The sequence below is a fragment of the Lepidochelys kempii genome, chromosome 2, assembly GCF_965140285.1.
Source record: "Lepidochelys kempii isolate rLepKem1 chromosome 2, rLepKem1.hap1, whole genome shotgun sequence".
NCBI classification, from domain to species: Eukaryota; Metazoa; Chordata; order Testudines; family Cheloniidae; genus Lepidochelys; species Lepidochelys kempii.
In genome coordinates this window covers 196,832,292-196,856,053 of record NC_136381.1, presented here as the reverse complement: position 1 = coordinate 196,856,053, position 23,762 = coordinate 196,832,292, and the positions used below count along the sequence as shown (strand labels likewise).

The 23,762-nt window shown below is 40.8% G+C and overlaps 1 protein-coding gene across 5 annotated transcripts in view; it reads left to right on the top strand.

The window, feature by feature from the left end:
• The window catches only part of RBMS3 (RNA binding motif single stranded interacting protein 3), a 918,866-nt gene that overhangs the window by 589,663 nt on the left and 305,441 nt on the right, over window positions 1-23,762 (top strand). For all 5 annotated transcript variants that reach the window (XM_073333376.2, XM_073333378.1, XM_073333385.1 and 2 more), the window contains one exon: window positions 4,782-4,873. In XM_073333376.2, the coding sequence (XP_073189477.1) occupies window positions 4,782-4,873 (92 nt within the window). The remainder of the gene's footprint in view (window positions 1-4,781; window positions 4,874-23,762) is intronic.

Here is a 23,762-nt window from a genome sequence, read left to right as displayed (position 1 = left end):
CCCTCCCCGCCTCCCTCCTCCCCCAGCAGGAGATTAGCTAAATACTATAGTTTATCCCAGGGATTTCAAACGGACTCTGAGTCTGCAACGCAACCTGCCCATGAAGAAATGCTTCCGTGCTGAAAAACTATTACATAGACCTTTGCTGTGATGCGTATTTGGGAACTGATCTTGTAGAGTGCTCACCATTCTCTACTCCCATTGGGCCCTTAGAACTACAATTAGTAACATAGCTCCCAGCATTAGCAAAAATACTGCTATAACACACCAAACAGAGATTTTTAAATGCAAGTGTAACACCAACAGACCCCGGTCGTAGGTGGGTGGGATCGAATCTGCGGCCTCTGGAGTTCAGTGCATGAGCCTCTACCACATGAGCTGAAAGTCAACTGCCTGTTAGCTAAGGCTGTAGAGCAGACTCATTTTATGTCTCTCACTTTAAGTGGTCTTGGTGCCACTAGATGGGACAGAACACCACACCCAGAAGGTGTATGGGTTACACAAGTAGGTCTACTCTCATAGCAGCGTATGTGCAAAAATCCCAAGAGACTTAATGGGAACTGTATTTGTGCACCAATGTGAGAATACTTGTATTTGGTTCCCACTTGTGAGTTAATTGTGGGTAGTCTCTTGTAATATTTAGAATTATGTCTAGCTACCTGATTTGTGGGTGCAATCCATAGTTTACATACAAGAGATATAAAATATACCTGCAATGTTTTAAAAGCACAAGGTATTTGTAGGCACAAAATGTAGCCCATTTCCTAAAACCAGAACCTAAATATTAATGGTGCAGTATTTGAAGAGGTTGTTATTTAGAAATGGTTTTGGAAACAGCAATTGAAAATCCCCAGGCATCCCATCTGTGTTTAAAGCAACAATAATAACAAAACTTTAAATTAGCATAGGAGATTTAAGGCATTTCAGGAAAACATTGATTAAATCTGCCAATGAAATGAATGTGTTTGGCGAGTGACCTAATTAGTGTATATTTGGTTCTTTTTCACTGCACTGCTTACCACTAATTGCTGTTCTGGTGGTCTTCTTCTGACAAGTAAGAAAAACAAGGATGAGGGATTTGTTGAGGAAACAGTGACATTCACTTTTAATTCATTTGAACCTGCTGCCAAGCTTAATTATGGAACTGAAAAACTGAGACCAGGGATCCCCAGCTGTTTAGGTTATAGGAGACATAGGTGTTAAGTGTCTGACTGTGTGTTCAGGTAGCGCTTACTGAAGCAACCCATAAACTTATGCTTGCTGATGCTTAGCTGTTTCGTCCCCCCATAGGTACAGGCTCACCATTTGTATTCCTTAAACTTAATTATTTCGCTTTGATGGCATCAAGCCAAATAAAATTACAGTCGTTTTATTTCTCAGAGGAAAGGATTGGCAATGATTATGGATAGTCTCGTCTTGTTGTTTGTGATTGCATTTACGTGCTAGAAGTATGTGTCAGTCTATAAAACCAGGAGCCCACCACTTTAGTTCTAGTGTTGGAGGGCCAAAATCACCCTGGTGTAACTATACTGAAGTCAAAGGACTTACAGGGATGAATTTGGTCCTTCGCCTTTAAGGGAACTTTTCAGTAGGTGGTTTGTTTTTTAATTTAGAGTATGTTAAAAACAAAAAGGAATGAGATTAAAAAAAATCAGTGACAATAGAATTGCTGTGTTTGTTGTGTGGTTGTTTCATATTTATATGACAGTAGTAGCTAGGAGTCCTAATTAATCATTGGAGCCCCATTTTACTAGGTGCTGAATAACATAGGAATAAATAGAGAGCTGACAGTCCAAGTTTATGACTAGGAGCAAAAAGGTAAAGAATGGAATGTGAGGGTAGGAGAGGAAGGGGGTTTCTTTAAGATATAGACAGTCACTTTACTTTTTTCCTGCATGACACTAGAAAATGAAACTCTGATTACATTTATAAACAAAAGTGAAATAGACCAGCATAGTAACTGAGGCCTGGTCTACACCTAAAATTCACACCCTGAGAGATGTAGTTAGGCCAATCTAAGCCCCAGTGTAGGCACCACATAGGTCAATATCCATCGATATAGCTACTGCCTCTTGAGGGAGTGGATTTACTACAGTGATGGAAAAACCCCTTCTGTCACTGCAGCAAATGTCTACTCTACGGCGCTCCAGCGGCAAAGCCGCAGCACTGTAGCTGGGCTGCTGTAGTGCTTGTAATGTAGACATACCCTACATTTTAACAGCCAACATAAGTGGTGAGAAGGACATTAACATGTCTGCTGTTATGCTGCATAGTATTGCAAACTCTTGTAAGGATGGTTGAATGCTGAAGCAGCCTGTGAACATGGCTTGTAGGTGCTCTTTGGGTTGCTTTCCAGCCTTGCAGTGATTTTGCCCTGATGTTCTGTGCGGGGTGGAGGGATTTTGAGAGGTGAAGATAAGAGGAGGATTTGGAATGAGAATTAACTGGAGGGAAGGAACAATAACAACTTCATAATTATACTAACATCATTAATGAAAGTATATGTAATGAACAACTGGCTCTGGCCAAAGGCATACATTTTTGCCTCATTGACTTTAATGGGAGGATAGAGTTCTATAACCACTCTCAGGTATTTTGTGGCCATTAGAATAAGTGTATAGAAGCTCTGTTCACACAATTAAACCTAGTGGACTGACCTCAGTCTTTATTTATTGATTGACTACATTACATATACCTGCTATCTGTAGTGTGTTCTGTCAAAACATCCCAAACCTAGAGATGCTAATATAAATTTACTGGTAGAACTAAATCATATACAGACACACTTTTCTATATAACATTGTGCAGAAAGTCTTATTAAAAATCACTTACCTTGCACGTATGAATCCTGCAATATAAACCTACTGTAAATCTCCAGTTCTGCCAATGCCATGCCCAGTTTTTACAGTGTCAACATCTAAAAGATAGTTTTAGTATTTCCCCCCTGCACAAAGACATGAACATATCGAGATAGAGAGCAAGAATCAATCTTCTAGCAATAACAAGTACTCCACCTCCTAAAAATAGGTTGGTTCCCATACTCATTCCAGGCCATCCCAATACCCAAACTGTCTAAGCTTTCATGGTGGTATCTGGCTTTCTGGTGGGCTTCAGGGTCCATTGGCAGCTTTAGAGTCAAGTCAGGGTGACTTGTATTGTGAGACTGTGAAGTTACATCTGTTCTTGTCTCCTCCCAGGAACCATTCTCCTTTTCCTCTCCTTGACTTTGAGTATGTGCACTTGTATCACCCCATGAACAAAGGCTTTGTGGAAATCCAAGGAAGACCCCTGTGTCTTCATGTAGCAGGCTTTCTTAGTGAGTTAGTAATACAAACTCCACAGCTACTTTGCAGAGCATTTTTGAGAGCACTGTGAAGCGCGCTGCTGTGTGTAACAAGTTCATTGCAGCATAACATGCTGAGTGAGAGGGAAGAGGAACCCGAGGGGAGAAAATTAAATAGTTAATTAAAAACAAAAACGAAAGTGATTCTTTGCCCTTCTTCATGGCGGTGCTGCGGAGCATACTGTCACAATGCACAGTTGGTCCAAAAGCTTCCCTAGATGTGTACTGATGTTCTAAATCAAAAAGAAAAGGTACAAAGATTAGGAAAAAAACAGAACAGAGAGCTTCAGGAATGGAGGACGTTATTAAAACAATGCCTCAAAATCCTTCTTTAGTTTCTTAGTATATATATTTTTAGTAACTATCTTGGCTGTTTTTGTTTCATTTTAAAGCTTAAAACTTGGCAAATCAGATTTTAGCCTGGGAGAAACTTTGGGTGATAGATTCTTTTTACTAGGACTAACCATTGCCTATAGTGAGGCATGCACATCAAAAGAGTCTTCAGGCCCTTTGGGTGGTGAGGTGTTCACAGTCCTTTTGGAGGATTGGGCTGGAGAAAGGGTCACACATTAACAGGGTAAAGGCTGACCCAAAAGAAATAAAAAAACCTGATACACCAGGAAAGCAACATATTTGTGCTGCCTACTGTATTGTGCTTATTGACCTGGTAAATGGAGATGATGGCAGAGGAGCCGTTATGCTATTAACATGCTAGTGCTAATATTATTAAAGTTTACAGACAATTCGGTTTCAGCCTCCAGGGACGTGAGCTATGGTTGCAGACTCTCTCCAAGAAGCACATATCTGTGTTGTAACCTCTTAGCAAGATGTGGGCTGGAATATTTTCAAAGGACTCTAAGGGAGTTAGGAGCCATGGGGCAGATTTTTAAAAGTATTGGGAGCTTTTGTAAATCTCCCAAGGCACCTATATGCACCTCTAGGCACGTCAATATCTGAATGTAAAAGTCTGTAATTCAATAGGAGTTGGATGCTTAACACTCTCTTATGTTTCTTTGAAAATCCCAGCCCTGGTCACCAAAGAAGAAAGGATTGCCAGGGGGGTGGGGGTGGGACAGAGGGGAAGCGAGGGAAGGGTAATAATAGGAAGTGTATTGTACAAACCATCTGACTAATTTGATAAACCAAGCTACTGAAAATAACTGGGCTGTAAAGCAGCCATTTTAAAAGTGAAAGATTATCTCCCCATGTCTAGCCTCGCTGAACTGGGTGCTCAGAGAGCTCCCTGAAGCAGTCCTTGATAGAGAACTAGCCATTTCTTTAAGTACCGTTGATTTAAGGGAAGTGAAGATGAAAGGAATACAGACGTGGCGGCTGCTGAGTGTCAGGAGAGCAGTCGGTTAGAAGAACCTGAGAAGAGTTTGACAAAAAATGGGAGGTTGTTTATAGCTATTAACAAAGACTTCTGTATTTTTTTTAGGCTATGGTTTTGTAGATTTTGACAGTCCAGCAGCAGCACAGAAAGCGGTAGCATCTCTTAAAGCAAATGGCGTTCAGGCCCAGATGGCAAAGGTAAGAGCAAGTTTTTTGTTTCTACTTTCCTTCCCTGTGTTGTGATGGTGTTATTCAGTCTGTGTAGTGAAAATTCTGAAGGCTCTTTCTTTCTTTCTTTCTTTCTTTCTTTCTTTCTTTCTTTCTTTCTTTCTTTCTTTCTTTCTTTCTTTCTTTCTTTCTTTCTTTCTTTCTTTCTTTCTTTCTTTCTTTCTTTCTCTCTCTTGCTCTCTTGCTCTCTTGCTCTCTCGCATCTGGCAGGAATCTGGCTTATTTATTTCAATGCTTATTTGTCTCTTGGCCCCATTGGCTTATTTGTCTGTTGGCTCATGGTGTTCTTGAGAACTGTGTTCTGTATGGAAGTTATTTTGTGATGTTCTATATAGTCTGTTGCATTCCCTTAAGAACTTTATAAGCAAACAGAGTTTGAGTTCTATAGCAATCAGGAAGATGCCTTAATCTGTGGTGCACTGGGTAATTGCCTATTAATGTGCCTTGGAATACTCTTCATTTAATAGCCTAGTGAGTCTGTTTGGAGGAGTGAAATGACTGAATTTAATGAAAGTTTGTTGCAGCTGTATTTCTTTAAAGAAGTCTGTCCACCTGGTTCAGTTCCACTGACATAATTTTATAATGATTGTATCTGGAGGTCACTGGATTATGTTTTTCAGAGGTTTTGTGAGATTCACTTTAGAAATCTCCCAGCAATTTGCTTGCGTTAAGACCAAATTAGATGGGGACATGCAATTGGATGAAATACCGCCTTTGGTGAATTGTCCTACATCAGCATGAAGGGGGGTTGTTGCGGGGAATTTGTGGTTTAGCCATTCTGTATGTGTAATAATTTAGTAATAATAATAGTAAATGCACTAGTTTGCTAGTCTCCTCAATGCACCTAACCCATTATTCCTACTCTTCCTTATTACTGCTGGTCCACCATTCCCGATTAGTTGTCTCATCTACCATGAAGGTGGCTCGCAGAATCCTAAAAAATTAATCTCCACCTGTAAATTTGAATATTCCCCTTAAGGAATTCTGGTGGATTAAAACTAGGGTTGCCACCTTTCTAATTGCAGGTAATCAGGCCCCCAGTCCTCTACCCATTGCCCTGCCTCTTCTGCAATGCCCCGCCCCTTCTCTGCCTCCTTCCTCAATGCCATGCCCCTACCTCACCCCCCTCGGTTGCTCCTCTGGCCCCCTACCTCTGTCACTTACTGGATTGTGTCCACCTCCCTCCCATCCCCCCCCCCCACAACCATTGTGCCTTAAAATAACTGTTGTAAGCTTCCTTGTTGTCCTCTTTAATAGAGTCCCACAATGCAAATTACACAGTTTTATTGGCTCTTAGGTTTTACTGACGTATTGTAATAAAAATATTTGCTTCAAATAGGGAAAAATGGCAAAATGAGGCATCTGAATGCGTACTGCGGATCCTGGGATTTTATTTCCCTGATACACTGTGTTTCCTTGTTAAAATATAGGAAATCTGAGACATTTGTTGACCTCTGAAAAAGAAACCAAAGGCAGGAGATATGTTCTGTGGTAAAGGTTGATCCTGAATAGCTGTTTCTGGGGGATAATCCATAATGTATATGTATCTGGTGATTTGAGGCAGTAGCAATCAAGTTCCATAACGAGGAGCAATAGCAGAATTCTTGTGCTGGAAAATAGCAAAGGGGGAGGCATTCTTAAAATGCAGATGCTCATGTCAGTGCTGTACAATATTAAATTTCTTTAGACTATGTTGCAAAGCCAAGGGATTTGAGGTGGCAGCATTGCACCAAAGGCCGAGATTTGTACTCTGGAATATCTGTGGCTGGAGTGGTGTTTTTCTCTTTCCTGGTTTTGTGAAGACTGCTACATACCTTTTTGCGTGTATTGGGCTTATTGTATTTTTAATAGTTAGCCAAGGTGCCTAGAGTCCTGGAATAGTCTTTTTAAATATTTTGTGTAAGTCAAAGTCAATATACAGCGGAATGTTTCTCCCACTAGAAAAAAATCAGCATATTTAGAAAACTGGGGTTCAAAGGAAAGTCAGCTGACTTCATACAAAATAGTACATCATACAATAGAACCTCAAAGTTACGAACACCAGAGTTACAAAATGACCAGCCAACCATACACCTCGTTTGGAACCAGAAGTACGGAATCAGGCAGCAGCAGAGACCAAAAAAAAAAGGAGCAAATACAGTACAGTACTGTGTTAAATGTAAATACTAAAAAAATGGAGGGAAAGTTTAAAAAAAAAAAAGATTTGATGAGGTAAGGAAACTGTTTCTGTGCTTGTTTCAGTTAAATTAAGATGGTTAAAGCAGCATTTTTCTTCTGCATAGTAAAGTTGCGAAGCTGTGTTAAGTCAGTGTTCAATTGTAAACTTTTGAAAGAACCACCGTAACGTTTTGTTCAGAGTTCCGGACATTTCAGAGTTACGAACCACCTCCGTTCCCGAGGTGTTCGTAACTCTGAGGTTCCACTGTATTACTGAAAAATCAGCAGCCTGGGAAAGGAAACCTGCCTGGAGAAGCATGCGAGGGCTTACAGAGGTTGGAAGCCAATTTGCATGACAGACTGTGAAAGAGAATATTATCTGCCCATCTTTGGGACAGGAAGAAGTTGGAACAAAGATGCAAGAGAAGAATGTAACCTCCAGTAATGGAGACTGGAAGGCAGGAAGCCTGGCTTTGACCTTCAGCGAACAGTGGACATTGACCCCCAAATGATACCAAAATAAATAAATAAAATGTCAAAGAAATTATCAAAACCTTTTGTGTGCGATATTTATTCATCCGTATGCCAAATGCAGTATAGAAGTGGGGTGAAACTCGCCCCTATGGAGAGGGCCAGCACCTGGCTGCTCCACCACTTAGGTCCTATCTACTCCCTATTTTGAAGGCGTAAATGGGACTTAAGTAAGGAGTGCCTATGCTGTCCCTCTATAGGGGTGAATTTCGCTCACAGTGAATAAACGTACATTGAAACTTCGAGTATCGCACATATTATTTATCTCCTACTGGAGATAAATCTGACTCAGTGTCAAGACTGTGAAAGAAGTTCTCTATAGTTTTTCTGAGGGAAATCCAGAAAAATCTTATTTGGAAAACAAAATGCAGTTTCCTGGGGATTGAGTCATCTGTATCAGTTCAGTCAAATATGACAATTATTCATCCTATTGATGTATAAACAGAGCCACCTCCCTGGTTTTGACCATTAGTTTGCTATGACTTCTAGCATTTGGATGCCTCTTTGGCTGATTTTGTTTCACTGAAACATGTCAAACACTAATTAATTGATGTTTAGTGTTCTCTCACTATTGGAAAACGTGTTCTGTCAAGACTAACGCAGTAAGGCGCCTTTTCTACATTATGTTTCTAATGAAGGAATTAATGTTGTTAAACCTGTTTTTACTTCTAAGTTGTGTTCTCTCTTGGTAAAATCCACCCTGTTGTAGAGGGGTCAGGCAGGGGCACTCTACACAGCCTCTGTGCTATGGAGGGGATTGCACTAAGAAAGGGGCCAATATTGTATCCACTGGATTTCATCTGGAAGCACAGTGCTGCAGTCCAGTGAAACATAGAAATCCTCCAAAGAGCATAGGATGGACTTCTTCTTTATCAAGGGTCCGGTCCGGAATATTAAGTACATTTGCCAAGTAAACATCTTTTACTAATGCTGCTACACCTAGTACAATGATGTAGTTTTTTTTATACTTAATTGGAGAAGTATTTTTTCTCCTCTGTTTTCCTTTATGTACATTTTGTACATTTAAAAAAAATCCATGTTTGCTCTCAGTGCATACTGTAACGGGTTTGGTCACAGACCCACCCTTGGGACTGTCACCTGATGTGCTGAGATTAACTCTGAGCCTGTTTTCCCTGCCAGCTTGGGACTCCAGAACCCTGTCTTGTTGAGCCAGACATGCTAGCCTGCTGCAACACAGACCCAGGGTCTAGGCCATGCCCCCAAAGCTGCAGGCTTTAAGTGAAAACAGCTCTGCAGGTTTCCTGCCTCTTGCACCCAGACACCCAGCTCCGAATGGGATCCAAACCCCAAATAAATCTGTTTTACTCTGTATAAAGCTTATAAACTCATAGATTGTCTGCCCTCTATAACACTGATAAAGAGATATGCACAGCTGTTTGCTCCCCCAGGTATTAATCACTTATTCTGGGTCCATTAATAAACAAAAGTGATTTTATTAAGTATAAAAAGTAGGATTTAAGTGGTTTCAAGTAATAACAGACAGAACAAAGTAAGTCACCAAAGGAAAATAAAGCAAAAACACGCAAGTCTAAGCCTAATATATTAAGGAACAGATTACAGGTAATATCACACCCTAGTTCTAATAAGCTTCTTTCACAGACTAGACTCCTTTCTAGTCTGGGCCCAATCATTTCCCCTGGTACAGTCCTTGTTAGTTCTAGCAGACACCTTAGGTGGAAAGCAGGAGCTTTCTCATGACTGGCAGCCCTCTCTGTCCTGCTCCACCCCCTTTTATAGCTTTGGCACATGGCAGGAATCTTTTGTGTTTCTAGGTTCCCACACCTCCTTCTAAATGGAAAAATACCATATGTAAGATCGATTTCATTATCAGGTGACATGGTCACATGTCCCTGTGAGACCTCATTCCGCATTACCCATGGGCTGGCCCACACGTACACAGGAAGGCTTGTAGGAAAATAAACCATTTACAACCAATTGTCCTAGTCAGTGGGAGCCATCAAGATTCTAAACCACCATTAATGGTCCACATTTTGCATAATTACACTAGGACCTCAGAGTTATACTTCATATTTCTAGCTTCAGATACAAGCATGGTACATGCATACAAATAGGATGAACAAACTGAGTAGATGATAAGCTTTGTAATGATACCTTACAAGAGACATTTTGCATAAAGCATATTTCAGTTACATCATATTCACATTCATAAGCATATTTTCAGAAAGCATATGAAGTGCAACATCACACATAAATATCAGCAAATATACAGTAGTTGAAGAAATGCTTAGAGAGTGGCCTATGTGCCTGGAACATATAAAACCAAGGAACATGCTATGAGAAGTCTAGTGAAATGATTCTCAAACTGAAATCATGATTGAGACTCCAATACCGTATAGAACCTACATTCTGTTCATTTCTTCTGAAGCACCTGACATTGGCCACTGTCGGAATACCAGACCGTGGGCTAGATGGACCATTGGTCTGACTCAGCATGGCCGTTCTTATGTACACAGACAGATACTTATACATGCATAGAGTTGGTGGAATTCCATTGCAGTTGTAAGAGAGGATTGGCACCTGGATCTATACCTACACCAAAAATCAGCCAAAGGGATAACTCTCTTTGGAATTAGCAAAGTTTTAAAATATTGTTTTTTGAGAGATTCAATCTGCCTCTCTCTGTAGGATAGGATGATTATTACCACTACATAAATCTAATAATCATGTTTAATCTAATAAAGTAAACTAGCCATTAATTTGCACATCAGTAACAGTGCTAAATAGACCTCTCCATCTGCAGAGATGTCAAGAAACTTTCATAGTGTGACAGGGAAATTTCAAAAGATGAGAGGACTTACCTTCATGATATCACTCCCTTCCCACAATTCTGCAGAAGCTGGAGATGTTGAGGCCAGGGTATTACCACTGTCGGCACTGCGAGAGATGTAGGAGCTTGGCTTGCTCAACTGGAGGGCACCATGTAGAGACGAGAGCCTGCGTGGAGATTCAGAGCCTTTGCAGATCTGTTGGTTTCAGGGATTGACCAAACTCTCCCAAGGGACCAGGAAAAATGAAATTCTGCAAAGAAAATCTTACAGAATTTCTGTGTCTTGTGGGGGGTTACAGTATGTGTTCCTGGTCCGGATGTGGATCGGACACCAATTAAGTCTATTAGCTGACTTCCTTCCTATAGCTCTCCTCTTCTTTTGTGAATTCATCTTTCTGTCATTTCTCTTTCTAATCTGACATGCACCTGCTCTGAAGCAGCATTATCTCTGTGCACTATGTGCTGTGATATATATATATATACTCATCTCTACATTTGTACGTAGCTAAAGCTTTTTAATTCTCTGTTTTATTGTGTAAAAAGTTTAATAGACCTATTATACCGTTGTTTCTTTTTAAATGTAGCATAGCACATGAATGGACCATCTGATATTCAGAATCCAACAAGTGGTTGCTTCATTTTATTAGGTTTCAGAGTAACAGCCGTGTTAGTCTGTATTCGCAAAAAGAAAAGGAGTACTTGTGGCACCTTAGAGACTAACCAATTTATTTGAGCATAAGCTTTCGTGAGCTAGAGCTCACTTCATCGGATGCATACTGTGGAAAGTATAGAAGATCTTTTTATACACACAAAGCATGAAAAAATGGGTGTTTACCACTACAAAAGGTTTTCTCTCCCCCCACCCCACTCTCCTGTTGGTAATAGCTTATCTAAAGTGATCACTCTCCTTACAATGTGTATGATAATCAAGGTGGGCCATTTCCAGCACAAATCCAGGGTTTAACAAGAACGTCTAAAGGAAGGAGGGAGGGGGTAGGAAAAAACAAGGGGAAATAGGTTACCTTGCATAATGACTTAGCCACTCCCAGTCTCTATTCAAGCCTAAGGTAATTGTATCCAATTTGCAAATGAATTCCAATTCAATGATTCCGATGAAGTGAGCTCTAGCTCATGAAAGCTTATGCTCAGATAAATTGGTTAGTCTCTAGAGTGCCACAAGTACTCCTTTTCTTTCATTTTATTAATGATTGAAATTTCTAGCCAAACAAACTCCTGCACATTGGTTCTCTTCATATTTGGAAAATATTTGAATATCAGCTATGTTGACTGTCAACTTTGCTTCTTTTTCCCGATATCAAAGCAGGATACTAAGGCTTAAACTTCAATGTCAAGCTTGATTTTAATCCCATTCTTTAATTATCTGAAAAAAATTTCAAGCAACATCTTCTATAAAGTTAAATATTTGGATTGGCTCCTGCAAAATGATTTTCATCACTTACTGCTAGGGCACTAACCAGTCACTCTCTGAAAACTCCAGTGTGTTCAGCAACATGGAAATAGCTAGGAACTCTGTTGTAATGAAGTTGGCTGCATTCCACAGCATTTCATGAACAACTCCACACATCCATATTCGGGTTGGTTCTCCACCAGTTGCCAAAGAAGTTTCACACTACAGGACGCAAGTGTTCTGCAGTCAGGCAGTTCAATTTATCTTGCAAAAATGTTTACTATCTTACCCAGAACTTATGCACAGTATGTATCCAGCGCTGACCTGAATCAATAACAATTCCCAATTAAATTACAATGAAATATTATAGCTGCATTTCCTGCGAGAGGAAAGTGTGTGGTTCAGATTTATAAATTGAAGGGCTTGGGCTCTCCCTCCCATTTGCTGCTTGCTTTCTCATACTGACTCTACCAGGGCACAGCGTTCTTCAGCAACCATGAGCCCTGCTGTGGTGTCTTACCATTCAGTTGTTAGTACTCCCAGAGATTCAATCCTTTATCCTCTTCCCCATTTCCTTGTGTCCTGGGTTCGCATTAAACTGACCTTTCCTAGGCTAATGAGAAATCATAGCACTGATTCTTCTCCAAGACAGACACCACAGCCGGTCCTTAAGGACTGCTATTGAAAATTTTTTTCCATTCATTATTTCAAAGGGAACTATTGAGGAGGATAAGGACATTGCAGGGAAGCAAAATGTTTTCTTTCTCTCTGCCTTCATTACAAAGGATGGTAGGGAGATACTGTACCTACCCCAAAACTTAATGTTTTCTCAAGCTGAGACACTGTCAGAGGCTCAAATGAGGGAGATTCTGGAACAAATTGCTACCTTAAATATCAGCAAGTTACCAGGATCAGATGAGTTACCTACATTTCCTCTAGGAAATTAAGAATGAAGTAGTTGAGCCACCTTATTAAAAGCACCTGCTGTAATAGATATGGGACAACAGGGATACTGGATTACAGCAGAAGGATGACTGGTCTAGTCTGGAATGTTTTAGGTTCTTATCTGAGAGCTGTTGAGTAGCCAGTGTGAAATGAATTTGTGATCTTGTTCCTGTTCAGGGAGGAACCAGCCATCTCAGTAAACATTAATTGGAACTGTTCTTGACAGTAGAGTAGAAGAAATTAATTAATATGATATCAAAATGCTCTCTCACCCTTTGAGGTGTTTCTCCCACAAGCGCTCAGAGTAACATGGAGGGAAGCTTGTATTACCATTGCTTATGTTGTACCTGGATAGTGGATAATTAGGGATTTATGATGGGATTTTCAAAAGCACTTAGCATTGGCCTACATCTGTTCTCACAGAAGTGAATGGGAGTTTCACCATTGCCTAATGGGAATAGAATTGGGTTAATGGTGTGTCTTTGAGAATCCCGTCTTTAATCTCCAGGAATCTCAGTTCAACACTTTTCCAACTACTAAATTCACTTAAAAAACACCCCAACCTTACAGCACATACAACAGTTTTCCAACTTGTAATGTTCAGCCTCTTGCTATCGCTTCAAACACATTTTCCCACAGTCCTCTGTTTTTGATGTAAAGTGTTTAACTTGGTTTCTAGATTGACTTGATTTTTTCCATAATGTAACTTTGTCTAAGATTAAAACATTCCTCTGCTTTAGAAGATTGCAGTATAAGTGCTCAGTAAATATATCCCCCTCAACACTTTTCACCTGTGAATAGATAGCTCTTTGCAGAACAGATGCAGATTAGTGAAAGGTTTAGCTTACTAGTGTTGCTGTGGCATGAAGTACATTTATGGGTTGGTTTATGTGTTCTGAACTTCAGCCAAACAGATTGGCACATTTTTCATAAATACACACTGTGCCTGATGCTCCTCCCACTTACACAAGTTTAGATCTGGGCTAACACTACTGAAATCAGTGGAGTTTCAGCAGTTTGAATCAGGCTCCCTGTCTTTAACACTCACAGATCTATGTATCTTGGAAATTTTTATGCACTCTTTGCAAACCCTTTACATTTGAAAACAGGAAATCTGAGTGCAGTAAATGAGTTAAACACGGGAGTCTGATTCCTTTTTTCCTCCATACTCAGGAAACTCCAAACGCCCTATGCAGGAGTTATCCAACCACAAATATGCAGCTTGGGAATTTGTTGCTCAAATGGAGAGAACTCTGTCGTAGATTCAGCAAGCAGACCTTACTCACCCCAGAAAACCAAGAATACCAAAAGAAAACTGCAAAAACGTGGTTTTGAAAAAAAAATTATTTTGGTGTGCAAGTGATAGGAAGCGTTTTCTTTAGTGCTATGTTGTTTTAGCACTTTAGTGGGGGCACTGATTTTGTTCTTGTGTAGCTCAGCACAAGGATGATGCTTCTGTAAGGGGAGAAAAAATCAGTCTATATAGCACGTTTGCTCAGTGTAATTTATGGCAATGACTCCTATGAATACTAGTGGAGGCTATGTGCATGCATTTAGAGGAAGGAATATACCACTTAGCCTGTGTTGGATAAGCAGATATGACAAGTTAATATGATTGATATAAAAACCAGGTTTTGCTTCAGATTTCTTTTCATTTAGAAACGTGGGGCCAGATTCAGATCTCTTGTAAATCTCAGTGGTGTTACTTTTGATTTGGTTTGAATCCCTAGGGTTGTAGCTCATTAAATCCACACAGGTGTATGCCTTCATGTAGACAGATGCACAAGTGCTCCACACAGACATTCTTCCATGCACGTATGCACCCCACACAAGCCTGCAAATTTTATCTTGACAAATACCCTGCTTTTGTTGTTTCCTTATTTTTAAAAATCTCTCAAACGACGTTTCAGTGGTTTGCCTATGATTTTAATAAGGATAGAATAGATGCAAGTTTGTTCACCAGTGAAATTACCATTGTTTATAATTGAAAAAACCTATATTTTCCCATAGCATACATTTATAAAATTAGACATTCATTGTGATACACGGCAACAAGCTGAGTCAAGATGGAAAATACCGTATATACTCGATCATAACCCAGTTCGTTTATAAGCCGACCTCCCCAAGATGGATAAGTAAAAATGGCAAATTTTTATGACCCATTCATAAGCTGACCCTATAATTCAGGGGTCTTTAGACTTTGGCTCCCGGCCCATCAGGATAAGCCACTGGCGGGCTGAGATGTTTACCTTGAGCGTCCGCAGGCACGGAAGTAAACCTAAGTAAACAAAATGTCCTGGCCTGCCAGCGGCTTACCCTGACCGGCCGGGACAGCAAATGGTGAGAAGATTTGGTGGGGGGGGAGAAGCTGGGGGTCAGGGGTGTAACCCCTGTGACCATCCCCTACATGACCTCACCCCTAACCCGGGACCTCCCCAAATGACCCTTCCCCATGTAACTCCTCCCCGCCCCACCCCTAGCCCGGGACCCCCACACTCTCCTCATCCCATCTCACCTTACCTGTGGGGTGGCTAGGGGAGGATGTCTCTGGCCTGGCTGGAGCTGCCGGCAGGCTGGGCGGTATGGCCACAGCCTTCCAGCCCCGGAGCTGCAGCTGCTTCGGAGGCTGCGGAGAGAGCAGCGTGGCCAGAAGCGGAGAGACTCTGGCTCTGCCTCTTCCCTCTGACTTTGCTGGCTATGCTGCCTCTCTTTGCCCCCTTTGTTGGGGGAGAGGAGCTGTGTCCCACCTCTTCCCCTCTCTATACACGTTCATAAGCCGACCCCCTTCTCTGATGCTTCCCTTTTTTATTTAAAAAATTCAGCTTATTAACGTGTATATATGGTAATTATCATTTCAGTCCCTGGCCATTCACTTTGGAGCACTGTATTCACAAAGTAGGTCAACATTCATAATTATAAAGGGCCAAATTGGAATCTCAGTGACATCAGTGTAACTTCACTGAAATGGAAAAGGGTGCACAAGTATAAGTGAGAATAATTTTTAACCAGGTAATATTTAAAAAAAATGTGTGTGTTTACTTATATTTAAGTTTGGGAATGGGTGAGTAATATATAGAAAACATGGCTAAGTCTGTTCCTAATATGGGAACGTGGTCTCCTACTCCCAAACACACACATTCTGTTTTTTTGTCACCACATATACCTTTATTCCTCAAAAAGAAAAGGAGTACTTGCAGCACCTTAGAGACTAACCAATTTATTTGAGCATAAGCTTTCGTGAGCTACAGCTCACTTCATCGGATGCATTCAGTGGAAAATACAGTGGGGTGATTTATATACACAGAGAACATGAAACAATGGGTGTTACCATACACACTGCAACAAGAGTGATCAGGTAAGGTGAGCTATTACAGCGGGCGGGTGGGGGGGAATTTTTATAGTGATAATCAAGATGGGCCATTTGCAGCAGTTGACAAGAACGTCTGAGGAACAGCGGGGGGGAGGAGGGGAATAAACATGGGGAAGTAGTTTTACTTTGTGTAATGACCCATCCACTCCCAGTCTTAATTCAAGCCTAAGTTAATTGTATCCAGTTTGCAAATTAATTCCAATTCAGCAGTCTCTCTTTGGAGTCTGTTCTTGAAGTTCTTTTGTTGAAGAATTGCCACTTTTAGGTCTGTAATCGAGTGACCAAAGAGATTGAAGTGTTCTCCAACTGGTTTTTGACTGTTAAAATTCTTGACGTCTGATTTGTGTCCATTTATTCTTTTAAGTAGAGACTGTCCAGTTTGGCCAACGTACATGGCAGAGGGGCATTGCTGGCACATGATGGCATATATCACACTGGTAGATATGCAGGTGAACGAGCCAGTTGGAGAACACTTCAATCTCTTTGGTCACTCAGTTACAGACCTAAAAGTGGCAATTCTTCAACAAAAAACTTCAAAAACAGACTCCAAGGAGAGACTGCTGAATTGGAATTAATTTGCAAACTGGATACAATTAATGTAGACTTGCATAGAGACTGGGAGTAGATGGGTCATTACATAAAGTAAAACTATTTCCCCATGTTTATTCCCCTCCTCCCCCCCCCCCCCCCCGCTGTTCCTCAGACGTTCTTGTCAACTGCTGGAAATGGCCCACCTTGATTATCACTAGAAAAGGTGTCCCCCCCCTCCCCGGCGCTGTTCGGCTGGTAACAGCTCACCTTAAGTGATCGCTCTGGTTACAGTGTGTCTGGTAATGCCCATTGTTTCATGTTCTCTACGTATATAAATCTCCCCACTGTATTTTCCACTGCATGCATCCGATGAAGTGAGCTGTAGCTCGCGAAACCTGATGCTCAAATAAATTGGTTCGTCTCTACGGTGCCCCAAGTCCTCCTGTTCTTTTTGCAGATACGGACTAACCCGGCTGCTGCTCTGAAACCGTTATTCTTCGGTTTCCAAACATGGTAGGAGATAGCATAGAGATATAGCAGGTGGAGCCTTTCACTGAGCTTTCTCTCCTTTCACAATGTACCTTCTAAGCTCCCTCCTTCCACTTCCTGTTCCTTGCAGTTATATATCTTCCCAGTTACTAAGCCAGTTGTCTCATTAGCCCGGCAGTCACCACCCACGTGTCAGTAATTTCCGCAACTGAAACTGATTAATTAATGTCGCTCATGCCTGTAGTCTTCACAGTGTTGCAGACGCTTCAGTGATCAGGGTGCTTGGGCGGGTGCCCTTTCGTAGTAAGGCACACCTGTTGTTGTACAAGAAGAGATACAGAAATCTAAATTAACATCTTCTCAGACGTAAGAAGACCAAATTCACAAACAATAAGAAACGATGATTTTACACAGACGCCAGCCAGCAGGTGAATTGTTGAAGTGCCGTAGTAGTATATCATGATTATAACAGTTTTATTAGCAAGTAAAGCGACTACTGGTAGGCATATGTGACAGATATTTTCAAGACTAGAACACAGAAGAAAATCAAACCAAAGACGAGTTTCAGTCATGATTCATGAGTCATAGCTACTATATGTACATGCCTGGAGCGCCTTGAGTTATATGGCTACATTAAAATCCCAGCTTTCTTTTTGTTTTATCTACGTTTCTAGCTCTCAAGGTTGTGAAGAAAAACTTGAGAAGATGAATCAAATGCAACTGATGCAGCAATGTCTGTCTGAGGGCTTGTCTATACTTAGAAATTCCCTGAAATAGCTATGCTGGAATAATTTCCGTAACAACCCCATGGAGATTCTCCAGTGGATTAAGCTAAATCACAAAAAGGCCCTCTTATTCTGGAATATATCTCCACATCAGGGTTTATACCAGAATAACTATTCCAGAATAATAATTATTCTGGAATAGCTATTTTGATACATTTCCAAGTCAAGGACTTAATCAGCAGATAGCCTGAAATATTACCTTGGAGAGGAGTAACTGCCTCATACATGTCAATGAGGTGTTCTCTCCAAAACCCACTGCTCTGGAGGCCCTGCCAACAGCGCCCCAGCATAGTGTGTGGCATGAGGAGAAGAATGTGACGGGCTTGGTCAACCCACCCACCCAAGCAAATATATCCTAAGTACCTGGATAAGTACTGGGGAGCCTCAACTCTACGGCTACCCTGCCTCTTTCTGGTGGGAAAGGACTCCTCCTGGTGTTCCTGTTGCTCTCACGGGGAGGGGGCCCCTGCTGCTACTCCTTGATGCAAATAGGGCCTCATGCTGATGCCCCTATCTCTCCAGGAAGAGAGAGAGGCCCCTTTCCACCCTCATTTAAAGTGGGAGCCAGGTCTGCCATGTGGGGATGGAGATACAGAGGGCCCCATGTCATGGTATACCTAGGTCCCTCCATTTCCTTAATCCAACCATGATTCCAGATTATCCTTTCATCCTAGTCACAATGATCTATGAACTGTAGGTACACACAACAGCTTAATGGGGGCAGTCCACCCCTGAGGTCTTCTACTCACCATGTACCCTGATGACCGTTAAAAAGTCAGCATGTACCAAGCATGACCACACTGTTTTTTCTGAGATACCACAGTTATTTCCTATTCTAAGCATAGGAAATAACTGTGGTAACTCAGAAACTACAGTGTGGTCATGCTTGCTAGACGCTGAGAATTAATGGAAGTCCCTGCTATCCAAACCCATTTCAACATGTTTGAAAACCTGGTGTTTAAATTTGGACACCCCAAAACTAACACCCAGAATTTGTGGCCACTTTTGAAAACATTGGAATGGTTTTTAATTTTAGCCTCATAGGTAGAGATGTAACTTTGCTAAGTAGGGAAGGGGTAATTTTTCAGTAATTATAATTTTCTAATCAGCAATGGTCCAGACACTTAGACATCTGATTTTATTCAGCTGTCAAGAGAAATTGAATGCATGTGAATAAAAACGAGATCATTTCTAATATTTGCATGTAACTTTCTAAAGCCAGAAAATTTTGAAGCAAGGAATCTCCTTTCCAGCTGCCTTGGGATGAAGACATCAGAGTTGGAAAGTCTTAACTGGATTTTATCTACATAAGTGCCATATCTTCTAGGGATTACCATTGACGTCCCTGTTTCATAGCTCCATTTTCCCATGCATTTTAATGGCCAGCACTTACATGTCTGTGATGGCTAGCAGAGGAGAGAGAAGAGACCCTTGACAAGTGTTTTTTTTTTTTTAACCCAAAAAGGTATCTCCCCTGCTATGCTTTCCAAGCAGTTAGTATGAGATGCTGAGTGTCAGTGCAATATCAACATTATATATATATAATTACTAGCTTGCAAGCATGATTAAAGGCAAATGTGTATAATACAGAATAGTTTTGGGTGGCAAAACAATTCAACAAATAATAACTAGTTCATAAAGTATGTATTCACCTCGTTTTTTGTCTCAGGTCATCTTTTTGCCTACATACAATGAGTTCCATCAGCAAAATCTTCAATGTGCATATGCAGAATCTAAACCCTGTTGCTGGGAGGATAATACCTCTTCTACACTGGGAGGATATTACCTCCTCTAGCACTGGGCTAGTGACTATTGTTTGTAGACCATTTCAACACACTCAGTCTGCTAACATCAGACACATGGGTTAATCGTAAAGTTTTCAGAAGAGGCCACCAGATCGCCCAATCTGACCTCCTATATCTCACAGGCCACCACCGCCACCTAGCATCCACACATTAAACCCAACCACTGAAATTAGATCAAAGTATTATAGCCTGTAGGAGACTAAACTATTCTGTGCTATGGGCAGAGAGCAGGAGGGACTGAGGTGCACCAAAGCCTGAGGCTCATGCAATGACAGGGAATTAAGTGAGATATACCCAGCAACTTGCATAGGAAGGAAAAAAACAAAGCTGCTGCCAATCTGACTGGCAAGAAAATTCCTTCCCAACTCCACATATAGCGATCAGTTAGACCTTGAGCATGTGAGCAAGAACCAGCCAGCTAAGTACCTGAGAGAGAGAGAGAGAATGTTTGGTGACCTCGCTGAGCACTAGCCTACCCCATTCAGTGTCCCATCTCCAGCTGTGGAAATCTCTGATCCTTCAGAGGAAGGAGACAAAAAAATAACCAAATAAGAATATATATGGGGTGACCCTTCCTGACCTGAAGCCCTAAAGCATGAGCTTTTAGGAACGTAAGACATGCACAGAAAGAGACCCCCATGGCTGTGAGCCCTGCTCCTCACCACCCCACGCAACCACATCATACAATCACACTCAAAAGTGTCAGGCTCTCTCTTAAAACTATTTACGTTGTTTTCTTCCACAACTCCTATTGGGAGGCTACTCCAGAACCTTACTCGCCTGATAGCTAGAAACCTTCTTCTAATTTTCAGTCTGAATTATCCGTGGCCAGTTTATACCCATTTGTTATTGTGACAACATTATCCTTTAGATTTAATAGTTCTTCACTCTCCCTGCTGTTTACTCCCCCTAATGTATTAATAGAGAGCAATCATATCTCCTCTCAGCCAAATTTTTAGTCTCCTTTCGTAAGATTAGGCCCTCCATTCCCCTCATCATCCTAGTAGCTATTCTCTGCACCTGTACCCATTTGAATTCACCTTTCTTAAACATGGGTGACCAGAATTGTACACAGTATTCTAAATGAGGTTACCAGTGCCTTGTATAATGGCATGAATTACATCTCTGTTTCCCCTTGTACATCATAGGATTGTATATCCTTTTTTTCAGCCCCATCACATTGGTTGTGCATTGTTGTCCTGTGATTGACAAACATTCCCAGGTCTCTCTCTTGCTTTCAAGTTCAACTGATGAGCTCCCAGCTTCCAGCAAAAATTCTTACTGCAAGACCCCTAAATGTATGACCTTGCGCTCTGTACTGTCAACCCATTTCTGTAATTCCAGTCTTCAAGGTCAGATGGTTTTTCCTGTAAAATAATCCCACCCTCCTCTCTATTGACGGTGCCTCCCAATTTAGTATCATCAACAAATTTCATTAGCACATTAAGATTAAATAAGATTGGTCCCAAGCCTGAGCCTTGAGGAATTCTGCTACTAACCTCCCTCTAGTCTGATAGTTCACCTTTCAGCACAACCTGTTGCCTTTTCTCCTTTAGGCAGTTCCATACCCACCTTGCAATTCTAGTACTAATCCCCATCTTCTCCAATTTTACTAATAATTTCCCAAGTGGTGGTATATCAAATACTTTACTGAAGTCCAAGTATATTAGATCTACTGCATTTCCTTTATTTAAACAACCAATCATCTCCTCAAAGAAAGATAGATTGCTTTAGTCTGCCATGATCTACCTGTTGCCGTATAATCCTTTTTCTGTTTACCTCCCTGAATTTAATTATGATTTCCTTCAAATTGTTTCTTTAAACATTGTTCTTCTGTATTCTGTTGTAGCATCTTTCTCTCTGAGCCAATGGACTACAAATGTATCACAGTTACAGCTTTAAGACTGTAGCTGATACATTAATAATTATTGCAGTCAAATGAGTCCTTATAGTGTAGTCTCACAATTCTCCTTTGGGAAGAGCTTAGATCAAAAGTTTTCTCACAAACTCACCAAAGGCATTGATGATACCTGTGCATGAAACCAGATGTTAGCATTCGATCATTAAAGATAACTGCTATAGTATCAGTTCAAATGTATTCTCGTTCTTAAATGCGTCTGTAGCCTTTACCAAGAAGCCTAGGTTAAAAAAAAAATTTCTACCACCACCTAATATTGGAATCCGACTACTTAATGGCAATTCCTTTTAAGCATAAGGAATGAAACACACTGTATGCTGGGCAGCATACTCTGTAGAAGTATAAAGGAAATAGATGGTAATTTAAAACTTATTCACGTTCACCTGCTCTTTTTCATCGGTCAGCAAAAAATGGAAACAATCAAAACAACAAGAAAAAATTGAAAAACCCAAGATGAGATTTAGTGATTTACTTTCTATTTTAACTTCCGGTGGCTTGAAGTTTGAGTCACACAGCCTTTTGGGCTCTCCATACATTTCCCATAACTTGTTCCTCTAGTCTGCATAAAAGGTTATGATTCCACCACTTTATCTAAACATTTTAATAATGAGCTATTCCAATTATAGTATATTATGCTAAACTGGGTCCCATCATTTACATTTTTTGTGGTGTTTTATTGCAGAAGTACAGCATGCAGAACAAGCTAAGCAATGACCTTTGCAGTGTATTAACTTACAAGGAAAAGATTTGCCTGTAGTGTTTTAATGTTGTTTAAAGAATTGTTCATCAGTGTAAAGGCACCTGTTGTTAATGGCATGCCCTAATTCATATAAAGCTCCAGCCTCATAATACTGTATGTTTCAAATGGTAAAATGATGTTCTGGGTGGAGATGCTAGAATTCTGAGTCACAGGGCATCTGTGAGCCACACAGAATTCTGAGTATAATGGGTCACAGGAGCTTTTCTGACTCTGTCTCTGTCTCTCTGCTTCGTCTGCTGGGTCTAAAATAATTGTAATGTTTCCCTGTCAGAATAAAAATTCTATCTTATCAGACAGATCAGATGAAATGCACAATGGTTCTCTCTCTTTTGTATGCTAAGTCCTTTAATTGTTCTTAAACTTTTTTTTTTGGTGATGAACAAGAGTGCTGGATGCAATTTGTCATTTGCTTTCCTTTAAGTTCTGACAAATAGTTGCATCTTGCATGATTATGCTATCACATACAATTCACTCCTCTTGTGTATGTACATAGTTTACAGAATGGTTTCCAGGAGTACATTGAAGAGGCTGGACATTTTATATCATTTAGCAATTAGATTAGTTACCAGAGTACTTCTCTGCACCCATGCTAGTGACTCTGTTGAACTGGCCCTCTTTAATCTCAAGGCATCTCTGAAGCATGGCATGTGCTTATCTAAAGTACACTGCTTGGTGAAGTACCAACTTATCTTGAGAATTTCCATGGACTTTTCCCCTCGGTGCATCATTTAAGATCTGATTCTTTCATTAAACTGGTTGTTACTAAAGGTTTCATCTCTCTTTGGTAGAAGGTCTTTTGAATTTTCAGCAGCTGAGAGCTGAAATGCATTAAAAAGATATAAAATCCATGTTCCTTTAGGTCTCCTGTCTTAATAGTAATGGATTGGATCCGTCATTGTCCAATATTTGTAGATGATATTTATGGCCTGCGCGCTGGTATTTATTTTATGACCTTTCCTACTGTTTTACTTCATGTTTCGGGGGTTTTAGATAACTGATGGTGTTATCTGTGATGTATTTTGGATCAGTCTAAGGACATAAAACAATATTTGTATGCCTATTAGTGATGATACATAATGCGATTTGTGAGCTGTCTGTATCAGGTTGTCACTGTAAATGAGAACTGTTCTCAGTGGATTTTATTTTATCTAGCCAAGCCTGTGTTAAGCACAAGCAGAAGGGTTTCTTTGCGGCTCTGTGATTGGGAGTTTGGGACAGCCTTCGCGACTCACCCAATTGTCTAGTTCTGGCAGCAGGACTAGAGTTCTTCTTCAGGGCTCTCAGATCTTAAAGCTGGCTTGGGCACAGTTCAGTCTGGAGCTATACCTGCAAGGATGTTGCATTATGGTGT